Source organism: Vespa velutina, chromosome 3 (assembly GCF_912470025.1).
Source record: "Vespa velutina chromosome 3, iVesVel2.1, whole genome shotgun sequence".
Taxonomy (NCBI): Eukaryota; Metazoa; Arthropoda; class Insecta; order Hymenoptera; family Vespidae; genus Vespa; species Vespa velutina.
Genome location: NC_062190.1, coordinates 8970635 through 8984321, shown reverse-complemented (window position 1 = coordinate 8984321; position 13687 = coordinate 8970635). Strand labels below are relative to the sequence as shown.

Below are 13687 nucleotides of genomic sequence, written 5' to 3'. Positions count from 1 at the left end.
TATTAGTATGAATGATAAGTATGTGTATTTAAATGTATAAGTATATAAGAATATTGCTCATTTATAATATATATATATAAATATATATTATATATATATATATATATAATTATTTTATACGGCAATTATTAAACTAAGCCAATTTGTACATTACAATACAATTTTTTTTTCTTGTCATTATTTGTTTTAATTCAATATTGCCATTTAAAAAGAAAAATAAAAACAAATCGACATTTATATCTATACGTATATTTTTTTTCTTTTTCATTAAAGCAATTATATTACCATAGGTGAGAAACTTTCACCAGTGTTAAATGTATATTTCATATTTTTATACAATTGTAAAAGAGCACTGTATTCTCGTCGACTATTTTACAAATACACAAAGCGTACGAATAAAAATAATCATTACGTTAATAGATATAATCCTTGCAATGTTAGGCCAATTTTGTATAAGACACTATGATCTTTAGTATGAAATTATTAATGAAGTGAAATAATCTTGAGTATATTTATAAATGTAATTTTAAATATATTAATTTGAAAAAAGATCTTTTCCATAATTTCTGCCCAATGACATTGATAATAAATATATATATATATATATATATATATATATATATATATATATATATATATCGATAAGAAATAATGTTAACGAGACTGAGAAAATGTTACGAGGCATTATTAAATGTATTTGGCGAAACAATGCATTCTGTTCAAATAATTATTTCTTCGCATTGCACAAGATGTATTTTTTTTTACATAAGGTATGTCCTTATTGAAACATATCTTCGTCTTAATAATAATATTACTAAAACACTTTTATATCCTTCTTTTCTTCCTTACAGGTTCTTTGTTTCCATTTTTCTCTTCATTATTGACATTTTCCTTAGAATTACCAGATTTCTTTGGAGTTTCACAAAGGCTCAAATTTGGTAATCTGAAATCGCCAGTTATATATATGAATAAATCATAAAAAATACATACATGCACTCAACTCAATAAAATCATTACTATTAAATCTTACCCTAAGGAGGTATTCAAATCGGTTCCGTTAGAATGCGCAACTTTATCTGCATTTATTGGCTGTTCGTCTTGCGTATTATTTTTTGACGTAAGTTGCGTTTGAGTATAAGGATTTCTAGAAATAGTTATCTGTGTTGGTGGTGAAATTCCATGATTGACATAATATTTGGCCAAATTAACTGTGACACTTTTTGTGCAATTATATGTCTTATATATTCCTACAAGATAATCTGCAAGTTCAAACATATTCGATCGAAGGGATATTATTATAAATTGGGCATTCTTTGTTCTCTCTTTAATGTAGTGACCAACAATGGAAACATTTTTGAAATCCAGAGCTGCGTCTATTTCATCCATAAAATATAATGGGGTCGGTTTATAATGATGTAATGCAAAGACCAAAGCCAAAGAGCTCAGGGTTTTTTCACCACCACTAAGATTACTAATATTTTTCCAAGATTTCTTTGGTGGTCTTACACTGAAAACTATCCCTTCGCTAAATGGATCCAATGAATCGACTAATTCAAGTTCAGCATCTCCTCCCAAAGTTATCATTTGATACATTTCTTTCAGCTTACTCGTTATTAATGTAAAACCACCAAGAAATTCATTCATTCTTTGTCGTCGTACATTTTCATAAATATCTCTTAAATTATTTCTTTCAGTAGTTATTAATTCGAGATCCGTAACACGTTGTAAATAAAGTTTATCTTTTTCTTCGTAATCAGCAATAATTTGCATATTAGGAGTATCTTTTGGTAAATATTGCATGGCTTTTGTTAATTTATCTGTTACAACCTTCTCGTCCAATTCATTTATTTCTTCCTCTGATAATTCTTTTAATACACCAGGTTGTTCCCCTGGAATTGTATGAAGTTTCAAAGAATTTATTTTCCTGTTATAATCTGGTAGTTGTTGCTTAATCGCCGCTAAAACTTTCTTATATTCACTAAATTTCTGATCTAAATCTATTTTCACGGCTTTCATTTTATTTTCACGAATTTTTAATACTTCCAATTCTCCCTTTATAGACGCCGTAGCTTCGTCTCGTTCTACCAGTGCCGCATTAACTTTGTTTAATTCTTCCAACAAAACTTTGCCCTTTTCCTCTAAATCACTTTTCTGATTTTGCATTTCACGTATTTTTTCTTCCGCAGTGAGTATATCGTTTTCAAGAGTTTTTATACGTTGTTCCACTTTTTTATAATTTCGTTCGGCTGTTGTAATAGCCACTTGTAATTTATAAACCTCACCTTTTGTTTTATCTATCTGTTTATTTAAGTTTGATATTTTTTGCTGTTGCTCCCTTACACGCCCACCAGATATTTTCTCAATCTCCATATTGATGTCAGAAACTTTATTTTCAACGATGGTAGATTTTTCTTGAACCATATCCAATTTCGTTTTGGCAGCATCTACAATTTTCTTCAACTTTTGTACCTCCTTTGGATCGCATACAGATTCTGTAACTTTTTTTCTCTGATTCTTAAGTTGTACTTCTAATAACGACTTTTGTTCCTTAAGAGTCTGTATCTCAATATTATATTTATTTCTATCAACTATCATATCCTTCAAAGAATTTGAAAGAGTATGTATTTGATTTTCCAAAGTTTGCTGTTTAGTTCTTAAATCGTTACATTCTTTATATACTTGATCAAGATTTCCTTGTAATTTATCAATGTCAGCAACAGAAGGCTCATTTCTAACTACTTTTTGACCTATACGACCTTTAAATGCAGTACGTCCACCACCACTCATAGTACCTGACATTTCAATTAATTCTCCTTTTAAGGTAACCACTCTGTAACGTCTTTGGCCATATGCAATTCGTGTCGCTTGATCTAAATTATCTGCTGCTAAAGTATCTTGTAAGCCATAATAAAATGCTGGTAATATTTCTTCATCCTCAACGCGTATTAAATCAAAAAGTCTGGGAACGTTTTCCGGTGTCTGTAACTTTTGTTTGCACTTTGACAAATAACGTTGTTGTTTTTCTAAAGGTATAAATGTTGCACGTCCTATATCATTTTGACGAAGAAAAGTAATGCACGCTTGAGCAGTGTTAACTGTATCCACAACGATGTTATCCAATGGACCACAAGCAGTTGAAACTGCTACATCGTACTTAGCATCTATTGCACCGAGATCACCCTAATGAAAAATTATCTCGTATTAAATAGCTTTAATTGAAATGAAAATTAGTAAATTAGTAAAATAATAAAATAATTATAAATGATATTTTCTAAACGTTAATGTTCATAAATAAATGGCATATGTAAAAAAACATACCAATCTACCATAAATACCAGGAATCCTTCCTTCCCTTTTTTCTTTCATAAGTAAATTCAAAACTTTATTTCTCGAATTATTTGCTTGCATAGCGGACCTTTTTTCTTCGTAAGAAATTCTTAAATTCTTTAGCTTCGATGTCATTTGAATCTCACGATCCTTTACTTGTTGAAACTCATTTTTTGCTTGATCCAAACTTTTCTGAGTAGCGGGAATCTTTTTATTTAAGGAATCAAGTTGTTCAGTTCTTTGTTTAATTGTATTTACAGTAGTTTCTAAAGTTTCTTTTATATTATTCAATTTTTCTCGCTCTGTTTGTTCGATAGATGTGTATAATTGTAATTTAGAATCTTCAATATCAAATGTACCCTTAGCTTCGTCAACATCTTTTCTAAGAGATATTAAATTTTTCTCTAATTGAGATCGTTCGTTAAGCAATGGTTCCGTTTGTTCACGTAAACCACTCATTAAAGTAACCAATGCAGCTTCCTCCTTTTCTCTAGATTTTACATGCTTCGTAACATGTCGTTCATATTCCTCGATCGTACTTGAATTTTTTTTAGGTATTGCTTCCAATTCTTCTAATTTATTTTTTTCCTGAAATCATTAAACAAAAATGAACTTTTTATAAAAATATAAATCTCATAGAAATCTTTAATTTTACAATTAAACTTACAGTTTTCACCAATGCAAGATTCTCTTTTCTTCTTTTATTTGTCTCAACCATCTCTGCATATAAATATTCATCCTTTTTTCTTATTTGTTCAAATTGTGCATCAATATTATTTTTATTAGACTGTAATGCATTCCATTTTTTACTCTTTTCATTGAGTACCTTTTGTTTTTCTTCCTTTTCTTGATGAATAATTTGTATTTCATTTACTAGATTTTTAACATCTTTATCTACTTCATTCGTTTTTTCTTCTTGTAAAGTAATTTCCTGTGCTGTCCTAGCACTGATTTATGACAAACTTGAAATTATTGATGTGAATTAAATGAAATAAAATAATGTATCATAGAATCTCTAAAGACAAGGTAATAATGTATTAAAGCAACTGTAATATAATACTGTAACTTACCGTTTACAATGATACAATTGATATTGTAATTTTGTTACACCATTCTCCATTCTCAAATAATTAACTGCATCTTGCATAGGTTCTTGTAAAGCTGCTTTTTCCTTTTCAACAATTCGAAGACGATTCATTTTTTCTACCCTACATTCTGATAATAATTCAATCTTCTCAACCAATTTTTCAAGAGGCTCTTTGAAACGTACAGTACCAATGATATCTTCCAGAAATTCTAACATACCCGTTTCATTGTCACTTACAGTTTTTGGTTTCATCATTGCTATCTGCTCTACTTCACCCTATTAACAAATTTTTATATTAGACCTTAAGATTTTGAAATATTAATTATATTTTTATCATTCATACCTGTAATATTAGAAATCGATTGTGATCTAAATCAACACCATGAGATCTCAAAAGTTTAGATATCTCCTTAAATAGTACTTTTTTATTGTTTAATTCATAATATGATGTATTATCTCTAAATGCTGTTCTAGATATTACAAATTCACTATTTGGTACAACGTCATAATCATCACCTTCCTATATTATAAACATTTATTTTTCTGTTTTCATATATTTTTTATACAAATAAAATCTTATACACAATAGAGAATTTTTTACTTTTAATTTACCTTATCAATTATACTTTGGAAATATATAGAAACGGTGCAACTTTTGCAGTTATTATGTTGACTCGAATTGTGTATCAAAACTGAGATCTTTTTTGAACGTATCTTGCTTGCTTTATAACCAAACACAAAAAGCATTGAATCGATTACATTACTTTTACCACTTCCATTTGGCCCCACAATTGCAGAAAAACACTAAAAGATACATGATAAAGAAAAAAATATAGATATATAGATTCTAAGTAGATTAATTAGATTTGATAACTATATTTACCTTATGAAAAGGACCAATAACTTGTTTGCCAGAGTAACTTTTAAAGTTTTCATTAACTATTTTTGTAATCATGAGCCTAGGTCCATTTATATTTAAATCATTAATCTTTTTTGGTGGTGGTGGAATGTAAATATCATCATCTATTCTTATACCCCCATCTTCATCGTTATTAAGTTCATTATTTACAAAGTCCACTTCCATCTCATCAGAAGCATTATGTCTATCCTGTACTTTATCAGCCATTCTAAGTTTTTATTATAGCATAGTCAATATTTTGAAAAATATAATGCACACATTGATTGTTTGAGGTTAGGCAACAACATTAATTGTAAACAATATTGTTCTTATAAACATTTCATTTTATAGCTTGCACTATTCTTGTTATAATTGTATATTTATTAAAAAGTATTTCAATCAACCGCATATAACAGGAATTACAAACTAATTCAAATAAACAGAACTAAGAACTTTTCAAATTCAATTGAAACCGCGCGTTAATATTTCGGTGATAATATTATAACAATTATCAAAGTTCTCAGAAAAGTAAGTATTATACTTTACAAACTGTATGATATTTTACATTGAAAATATACGTTTCAAATTGTAGATATTGTAAAATATTATCATATTATATGTTATAATATTCTACATAACACCATTGTTACAGATAAACCGTTGATACAAAATGGCGCCGCTTAATTCAAATATTTCAAATGTATATAGCGTCCCTGTTCTTTGAGAACACGTGCGAAACAAACACCAATCAGTTGCTTGAATAAATTCATTTTAACCAATAAGAAACTGAAACCAACATTTTGGTATCTCACTCCAATCGACTAGCGTGGTTAATAAGTATTTTTTTATTTTCTTTTATTACTGAAAGAGAGAAAGAGAATATAATCACAACTGGTAATAAATGTTTATAAAAATGCTTAAAGAATTACACGTATAGGTTATAATCTTAAATAACGATTATATAATAAATCATAAATCAATGATTATACCTATTGATACTTCTATCTATTAGTTTCTGTTTATAATAACTATTAGTTAATTAAAAATATGTTAACTTTCAACTGTACATGCGTAAATGGGAGTAAACAATTTACTCGTGTATCTTTCACAGACATGCTTTTTCTAAAACGGTTAAAACATCGTACTTCTGCAAAATCTGTGAAGGTGAAACCTCATTACACTTATGAAATGTATTTACTTTATAAATTTACAATCTACGTAATAAAGTTATTTCTTTAGCAACTATATCAAACACTTGGAGTAAATGAAGATTGCGAAGATGAAACGCTTAGGCTTGCCTTTATACATCTAGCCAAACAGTTCCATCCAGACAGTGGAGCATCAGAAGCTGATGCAGTTAGATTTGCAGAAGTAAGAATATTTCAAATATGTTGTTAATTCATTTCATTGATAAAAAAAATATATAACAATATTTAATAAAATTTTGTTTAGGTTGAAAGTGCCTATAGAGAAATACGAAAATTACGCAATGATGGGAAAGAAAGTAATTCTCAATTATTACCGGATGTTGAAGAATTTGACATTAAGGTTTTCATTTATGAATATTATTATTTATATATACTTATATTATATCTTTTACTTCTATATCTTTAAATGTGTAAAATGTGTCTCTGTGTGTATATATATATATATATATTTTTTTTGTTTAAGCATACAGCACCACAACATCGTCATTATTTAAACTATGACGTTGGTATAGGAACACTAAGTAAACGACAAAGGTTACACACTATTGAAAGAGCACAAAAAGCTGTTGAAAATGTTATGGAACATAGATTAAAAAAATTACAAGCAGAAGAACGTAATACATTAATTGGAATGGATAAAAAACGTGCTCAAGACATTAAGACACGTTATGGTATGGATCGATTGGTAGAAGATTTGATTCAAGAGGCAATGAATAAAGGTGAATTCAGCGATCTTCCAGGCATTGGGAAACCTTTAAAAAATATCAACAGACAAAACCCGTATGTTGATTTCACTACCCACAAATTAAATCAGGTATACGAATATCTTTTTCAAACGCAATGTATTATAACTTTATAAGTAATATTATACATACTATAACAAGAATAAAACTAATTTCATATCATAGGTACTGATAGAAAACGGATTTACTCCAGAATGGATACAGCTTTCAAAGGAGATCAGAGAAGAAACAAAAGAATTACAAAAATTATTAACAGAAGCGCGCAATGAATTAGGTTTAATTCCATTGAATTTAGAAGAAAGAGAAAGTTGGACAAATACTATCGAAAATTTTAAACCGTTCATTAAAAATTTAAACAACAAAATTGATAAATATAATTTACTTGTACCTATACTTCAAAAACAAATGCTTCACGTTAATATAGAAACTCTAGCGGAACAAGTATTATCCAAAGAACCAATTAGATCAGCAAACAAAAAGAAATCAGTAAAAAAAGATATAAACAATACTTTTAATAACGATAATAATCTTGACATTTTCAACTTATTTCAAACAATCTTTAGAAAAAAGATCACTTGAAGATAAAATATTTAATATATAAAATATATAAAAAATGTTAATGTTTACCAAACATTTAGAATATATAGTTAGTGATTAAAAAATAGAAATGCATATCTACTTGTATAGTTTATATAAAACTTATGAAAAAAAAAAAAGATTTGAAAAGATAATTTCTTACTTTGTAAATATAAAAAATATCTAAATTTTATATTTATTCATAAAAATATAAGATTTGTACATATGATTCAATAGTTCCATTGGATTTTACCATCATCCTTTAATTGTATACGTCCCGTGGCTAAATATTTTAATGCACGGGGAAAGGCCTTATGCTCCACTTCTTTCACACGTTCTTGAAGTATATTTTCAGTATCATTTGGTAAAACAGGTACCGACTCTTGTTCTATAATAGCTCCAGAATCAATATCAACCTACGGTAAATAATGTAAAATAATTATATTATATATAATACATATTACATATAAAATATATATTTTTTTAGTATTATAACTACATGATATCTACTGTATATAAATACAATGTATAAATATTATGTATAAATAATATAGTAAAATTATTTAAATATTAAATATATATTATTAATGAATATATTAACAATTGTTACCGCAACAAAATGAACAGTGCATCCTGAAATGCGTACGCCAGCTGCTAAAACATCTTTATGCGCTTGTGCCCCTTTAAAAGAAGGTAATAAAGAAGGATGCACATTGATTAAAGCACCTTTCCATCTATTTACAAATTGTGCAGACAAAATTCTCATAAAACCAGCAAGACATACAATCTCTACTCCGGCTGCATCAAGTTCAATAGTCATTGCTGAATCAAAAGCTTCTCGACTTGGATATTGATTATGTTGAATAACCTAAATTTAAAAATAATGAAATAATTTCATAGAAGTATTATATATAGCATGTGACATTGAAGTATATTAATTATACGAATACTAATATATCAATTTCAATTTCTATTTACAATTGTTTTGATGCCTGCTCTTTCTGCTCTTTTCAATCCTTCGACATCCGGTTTATTGGATATTACTAAAACTATTTCTGCACCAATGTGTTGCGTTGGATCTTTTGTAGCATTGATTAATGATTGAAGATTAGTCCCACTTCCAGAAATTAAAACACCGACTCTTTTAAGTGGTGCTGCTAATTTGGATATAATATGTGGCACATATTTTCTCATTTCTATTTCGATCGATTTATCGAAGTTTTGGACTTGAACGCTTAATTGATCATCTATGACATTGAAATAAATTATACATAAGTACTTTAGAAAATGGCATGATATTTAAACTCAAATAACCAACTCACTATAACGAGAATTTACTGTTCCTATAACTATTGGACTCTCTTCTTTCAACATTTGTAATACTTCATCTTTATCTTTCTCTGCACAAATTAGAACAGCTCCAATGCCACAATTAAAAGTTCTCAACATTTCTTGTTGGCTGATATTACCTATAAAATATAAGGAAAAAAAATCTGATGCTTTCAAATAAAATTATTTAATTTCTTAATGTAATATCCTTGATTTCTTACCAATTGCAGCAAGCCATCCAAAGATAGGTAAAATTTTCCATTTAGATGCGTCTAAATTAACTTGAACATTTTTAGGCAAAATCCTTGGTATATTTTCTATTAAACCTCCACCGGTAATATGAGCAAAACCCTTTACCAAATTAGATTTTAAAACAGGAATGACACCTTTAACGTAAATTTTAGTTGGTTCCAAAAGTTCCTCACCTGTAATCAATTAATATAAAATGATGATATATTTATGAATTAATGAAACAAATTTCAAATCTTATTAAATAAATACCAATAGTTTTTCCTGTTTCAGAAAATGGAGCAATGTCTGTATATTTCACATTTCCTATTTCAAGAACCTTTCTCACCAGACTGAAACCATTACTGTGTACACCACTCGATGGAAGACCAATGACAATATCTTTTTCTATAATCTTATCAATGCATGGTAATAAATTATTTTTTTCAACTGCTCCTACTGCAAATCCTGCCAAATCATATTCTCCATTTGAATACATATCTGGCATTTCTGCAGTCTCTCCACCAATCTAGAAATTAAACAATATATTCAATTTCTTTTTCTGCAAAATTGAATGGTATTATATTGGTCCATAAGTAAGGCCTGTATTAAATATTCTGACATTACTTATTTTGACATTACTAATATATTGAATATATAATATATATTTACCAAAGAACATCCAGCTCTTCTGCATCCTTCTGAAACACCATTTATAACAGTGGCAGCTATATTAACATCAAGTTTACCACATGCAAAATAATCAAGGAAAAATAGTGGTTCTGCTCCATGTGCAAGTACATCATTGACACACATTGCCACTAAATCTATTCCTACCGTATCATGTTTATGACATTCAAATGCAACCTAAAAAGATAATTTAATGTTTAACAGTAATTAATGTGCCCATTATATTGTATGATCTGTATCCTATAATATGTACCCACTTTTAATTTTGTACCAACACCATCAGTACCAGAAATTAAGAGAGGATCTTTATAACCAGCAGCTTTAATATCAAATATACCACCAAAACCACCAATAGATCCCAATGTACCAGAACGCACGGTAGAACATGATACAGGTTTAATAGCAGATACCAAAGAATCACCAGCTTCAATATCAACACCACTATTTTTATATGTTAAATCACCATAACGAAGAATTGACCTGTAATGATTTTTATTAAAAAGGAATCTTTTTATAATTGTACAAAAAATATAATACACACCTAGCAATACCCTTATGTGCTATATCCATTCTAAACTGTTTCCCATCGAATGATATTTCTTTAGCAGCTTGAGTAGCTCTAGCTGCTGCTAATGCCAGTGAACGTGCGATATTAACAACAATAAGAACTCTTCCACCTAAAAATATAATAGAGAAAAATATTTTAGTTTAGTATCACATATAATAAAATTATTAATTATTCATAAACTATCTCACCGTTTGTTAATAATTGTCCTTGAGAAGATAGATCAGTGCCACTATGGAAAATAAAATAATCTTTTTTAAACATTACATTGTCAACTCCGGTTATTATTTGACCTTTGGAAGATGAAGCTGGATATCCATGAGAAGCTAAGATAATACCAGCAGCAAATACACCTTCATACCAATCAATTTGAATTTGATCCAAGGTACCATCACAGCAAGCCTGAATAAAACTATGTTATAGAAATATATCTTATCATTGTCAATAATAATTAATCTTGTATAACAAAAGACAAAATTCACCTTTATAATTGTAAATAAATCTGACTTCAGTAATGGCAATATCACTTGTGTTTCAGGATCACCAAATCTGCAATTAAATTCTAGGACTTTAGGACCCTCGTTAGTTATCATTAAACCAGCATATAAGATACCTACAATAAACAATAAAAAATAGAATGAAATTATTTTTTATATATATACTTTGTTTAAATATGTTATTATAATTATTTACCAACAAATGGTATATTTTCTTTTCTGAGTCCATTAATAGATTGCTGAAGAATATTTAATTTGACTATTTCATAATCTTTTTCACTCAACAAAGGACATGGACAATAAGCACCCATTCCACCAGTATTTGGACCAGAATCCCCATCAAATATCCTTTTGTGATCTTGCGATGGCATCATAGGAATTATGGTCTTTCCTAAATAATAATAAAGATTAGTATGATGAATATTTCAACATTTCAAAAAAATTTTTATTTTATATATTGTACCATCTGTGAATGCAAGTACCGATACTTCTTCACCCTCTAAAAGTTCTTCTACAACAATATTTTCACCAGCAGAACCAAATTTTTTATCAGTTAAAATTTCATCAATTGCTTGACACGCTTCCTCTACATTTTTGGCTACAATAACACCTTTACCCGCTGCCAAACCTGAAGCTTTTATCACAAGAGCTCGAAACGTGGCACTAAAATAAACATTTGAATTCATGTTAAAATATTTCATTAAGAACATATATTTATTTGTATTTCAGCTTACTTTTTAACAAATTCTTTTGCATCTTCAGCTTTTGTAAATCCTTTCCATTTGGCAGTTGGAATATTATAACGATCCATGAATTGTTTAGCCCAATCTTTATCGGCTTCTATTTTAGCTGCTTCCTTTTGTGGCCCAAAACAATGTATCCCTACATTTTGTAATTCATTTGCCAAACCTTTAGCAAGATATTCTTCTGGACCAACGATGACAACACTTATTCCATTTTTTTTGCTCCATTCGGCTACTTCCTATCAAACAAATCCACTATAATAAGGAACTATTTGAAATATAGATAAGACAAAATATTTAGGTATTACATACTTTATAATTCTTAACATTAATTTTTGCTAAGGAAACTTTATCCACCGAAGCTATGCCACTATTACCAGGAGCAACAAATATCTCCTTTATCTATAAACAGTAATAAAATATATATATATATATATATATATATATATATTAAAAAATATTTTACACATATAAAAATGTACTGATTAATTAATGTAAAATAATTATTTAGCCTTACATGTGGAGATTGAGATAATTTCCAAGAAATAGCATGTTCTCTACCACCATTACCTATGATCAAAACAGTTTGTCCTGCCATTTCTAAAAAAAATCACAAACATATTTTTTACTGATTGAACATTCATGAAACAAATTAAATTGTCGTCAAAAAGTTAAAGTTCTAAATTTAATGCCCAAAAATAGCCTCTATATAGAATATATAAATAAAAAATTCCATACTTAATATATGAATTTCTTTTTATGTCTTTTTATTGAATTGATATTAACTTTTATAAAAAGAAAATAAACGTTTAACTTTATCTCTTAATGGGAACACTAAAAGTATAATAAATTAACACAACAACAGGTGTCTAACACAATAAGATTTTCGATTTATAGTTCTCCCATCATGCACGTGGAGATTCTAGATCCTACAAATAGAAGTACTTATTATGTTTTTCAGTTTAACATAGCTGCCTTTTAAAAGCCAATTATTTTCGACCGTAACACCAGCGTGATATATTTCATTGACTTGTCGGCTTGAGTTAATTTTTATTAACCTCTTGCATACATACAATGATAACATATTTGACCTTTTGCAAAATTGTTTGTGTTTCATATTTTCTTTACTAACAACGAACTAACTAAGTTATCGATCGTAAAAAGATCTATCAAAGAAACGAGGCAATATTTGATGATAATAATAATAAAAATAATAATAATAATAATAATAATAATAATAATAATAATAATAATAATAATAATAATAATAATAATATAAATAATAAGGATAGTAATATTAATAATGATGATGATAATGATGATGATGATAATAATGATGGTAATAATAATAACTGATTTGAAAATTGATCGAACGATCGAACGATATATTGCAATAAATCACTTGATTTTCTTATTATTTTCGCGTTATCACATTGAAGATACGTATATATATAAATATTACTAAATTAGGAGAATTACAATTGCAGAAGTTTATTCTTATTTGCCGTGCATTTACGTACTTACTTACGTATTTATTTTCAAAGATGCTACAAAAAACGATGTAAATAATGGCGCGAAAAATAAATCGAAGGTTATGACAACATTCCTGATGAAGAAAAAAAAAATCATATAGGATCTTTTTTATTCTCCTTTGAAAAAACTCATAAACGAATTGATTACTATAACGATCGACAATATATTAAGTTATATGTACATATATATATATATATATATATATATATATGTATGTATATAAGATGTTATATATTATTTATATAACGAGATTACCTTTAGAT

At 28.0% G+C, this 13687-nt stretch overlaps 3 protein-coding genes across 8 annotated transcripts; 1 reads left to right on the top strand and 2 right to left on the bottom strand.

The window, feature by feature from the left end:
- Positions 1 to 721: 721 nt before the first annotated feature.
- LOC124947491 (structural maintenance of chromosomes protein 4) lies at positions 722 to 6058 on the bottom strand. The gene is made up of 8 exons (XM_047489697.1): positions 5298 to 6058; positions 5027 to 5218; positions 4758 to 4934; positions 4398 to 4690; positions 3995 to 4274; positions 3319 to 3915; positions 1031 to 3180; positions 722 to 943 (listed from the first exon to the last, which is right to left on the bottom strand). The coding sequence occupies exons 1-8, from the start codon at positions 5538 to 5540 to the stop codon at positions 826 to 828; spliced, it is 4050 nt and encodes a 1349-aa protein (XP_047345653.1). The 5' UTR covers positions 5541 to 6058; the 3' UTR covers positions 722 to 825.
- Positions 6059 to 6214: 156 nt separating this feature from the next.
- LOC124947495 (dnaJ homolog subfamily C member 28) lies at positions 6215 to 8812 on the top strand. The gene is made up of 5 exons (XM_047489710.1): positions 6215 to 6476; positions 6552 to 6683; positions 6765 to 6860; positions 6984 to 7334; positions 7429 to 8812. Exons 1-5 carry the CDS (start codon positions 6360 to 6362, stop codon positions 7840 to 7842), a joined length of 1110 nt encoding a protein of 369 aa, XP_047345666.1. The 5' UTR covers positions 6215 to 6359; the 3' UTR covers positions 7843 to 8812.
- Positions 8018 to 13417, bottom strand: LOC124947492 (trifunctional purine biosynthetic protein adenosine-3). Of its 6 annotated transcripts, none has more exons than XM_047489701.1 (17): positions 13371 to 13417; positions 12409 to 12491; positions 12204 to 12293; positions 11883 to 12130; positions 11612 to 11811; positions 11345 to 11539; positions 11134 to 11264; positions 10843 to 11053; positions 10628 to 10763; positions 10344 to 10566; positions 10069 to 10263; positions 9670 to 9925; positions 9390 to 9593; positions 9162 to 9308; positions 8818 to 9086; positions 8450 to 8707; positions 8018 to 8255 (listed from the first exon to the last, which is right to left on the bottom strand). In XM_047489701.1, exons 2-17 carry the CDS (start codon positions 12487 to 12489, stop codon positions 8070 to 8072), a joined length of 3030 nt encoding a protein of 1009 aa, XP_047345657.1. In that variant the 5' UTR covers positions 12490 to 12491; positions 13371 to 13417; the 3' UTR covers positions 8018 to 8069. The 6 variants fall into 6 exon arrangements, with proteins under 6 accessions (XP_047345657.1, XP_047345660.1, XP_047345659.1 ...); XM_047489704.1 differs by lacking the exon at positions 13371 to 13417 and adding an exon at positions 13245 to 13254; XM_047489703.1 differs by lacking the exon at positions 13371 to 13417 and adding an exon at positions 12983 to 13045.
- Positions 13418 to 13687: the final 270 nt, after the last annotated feature.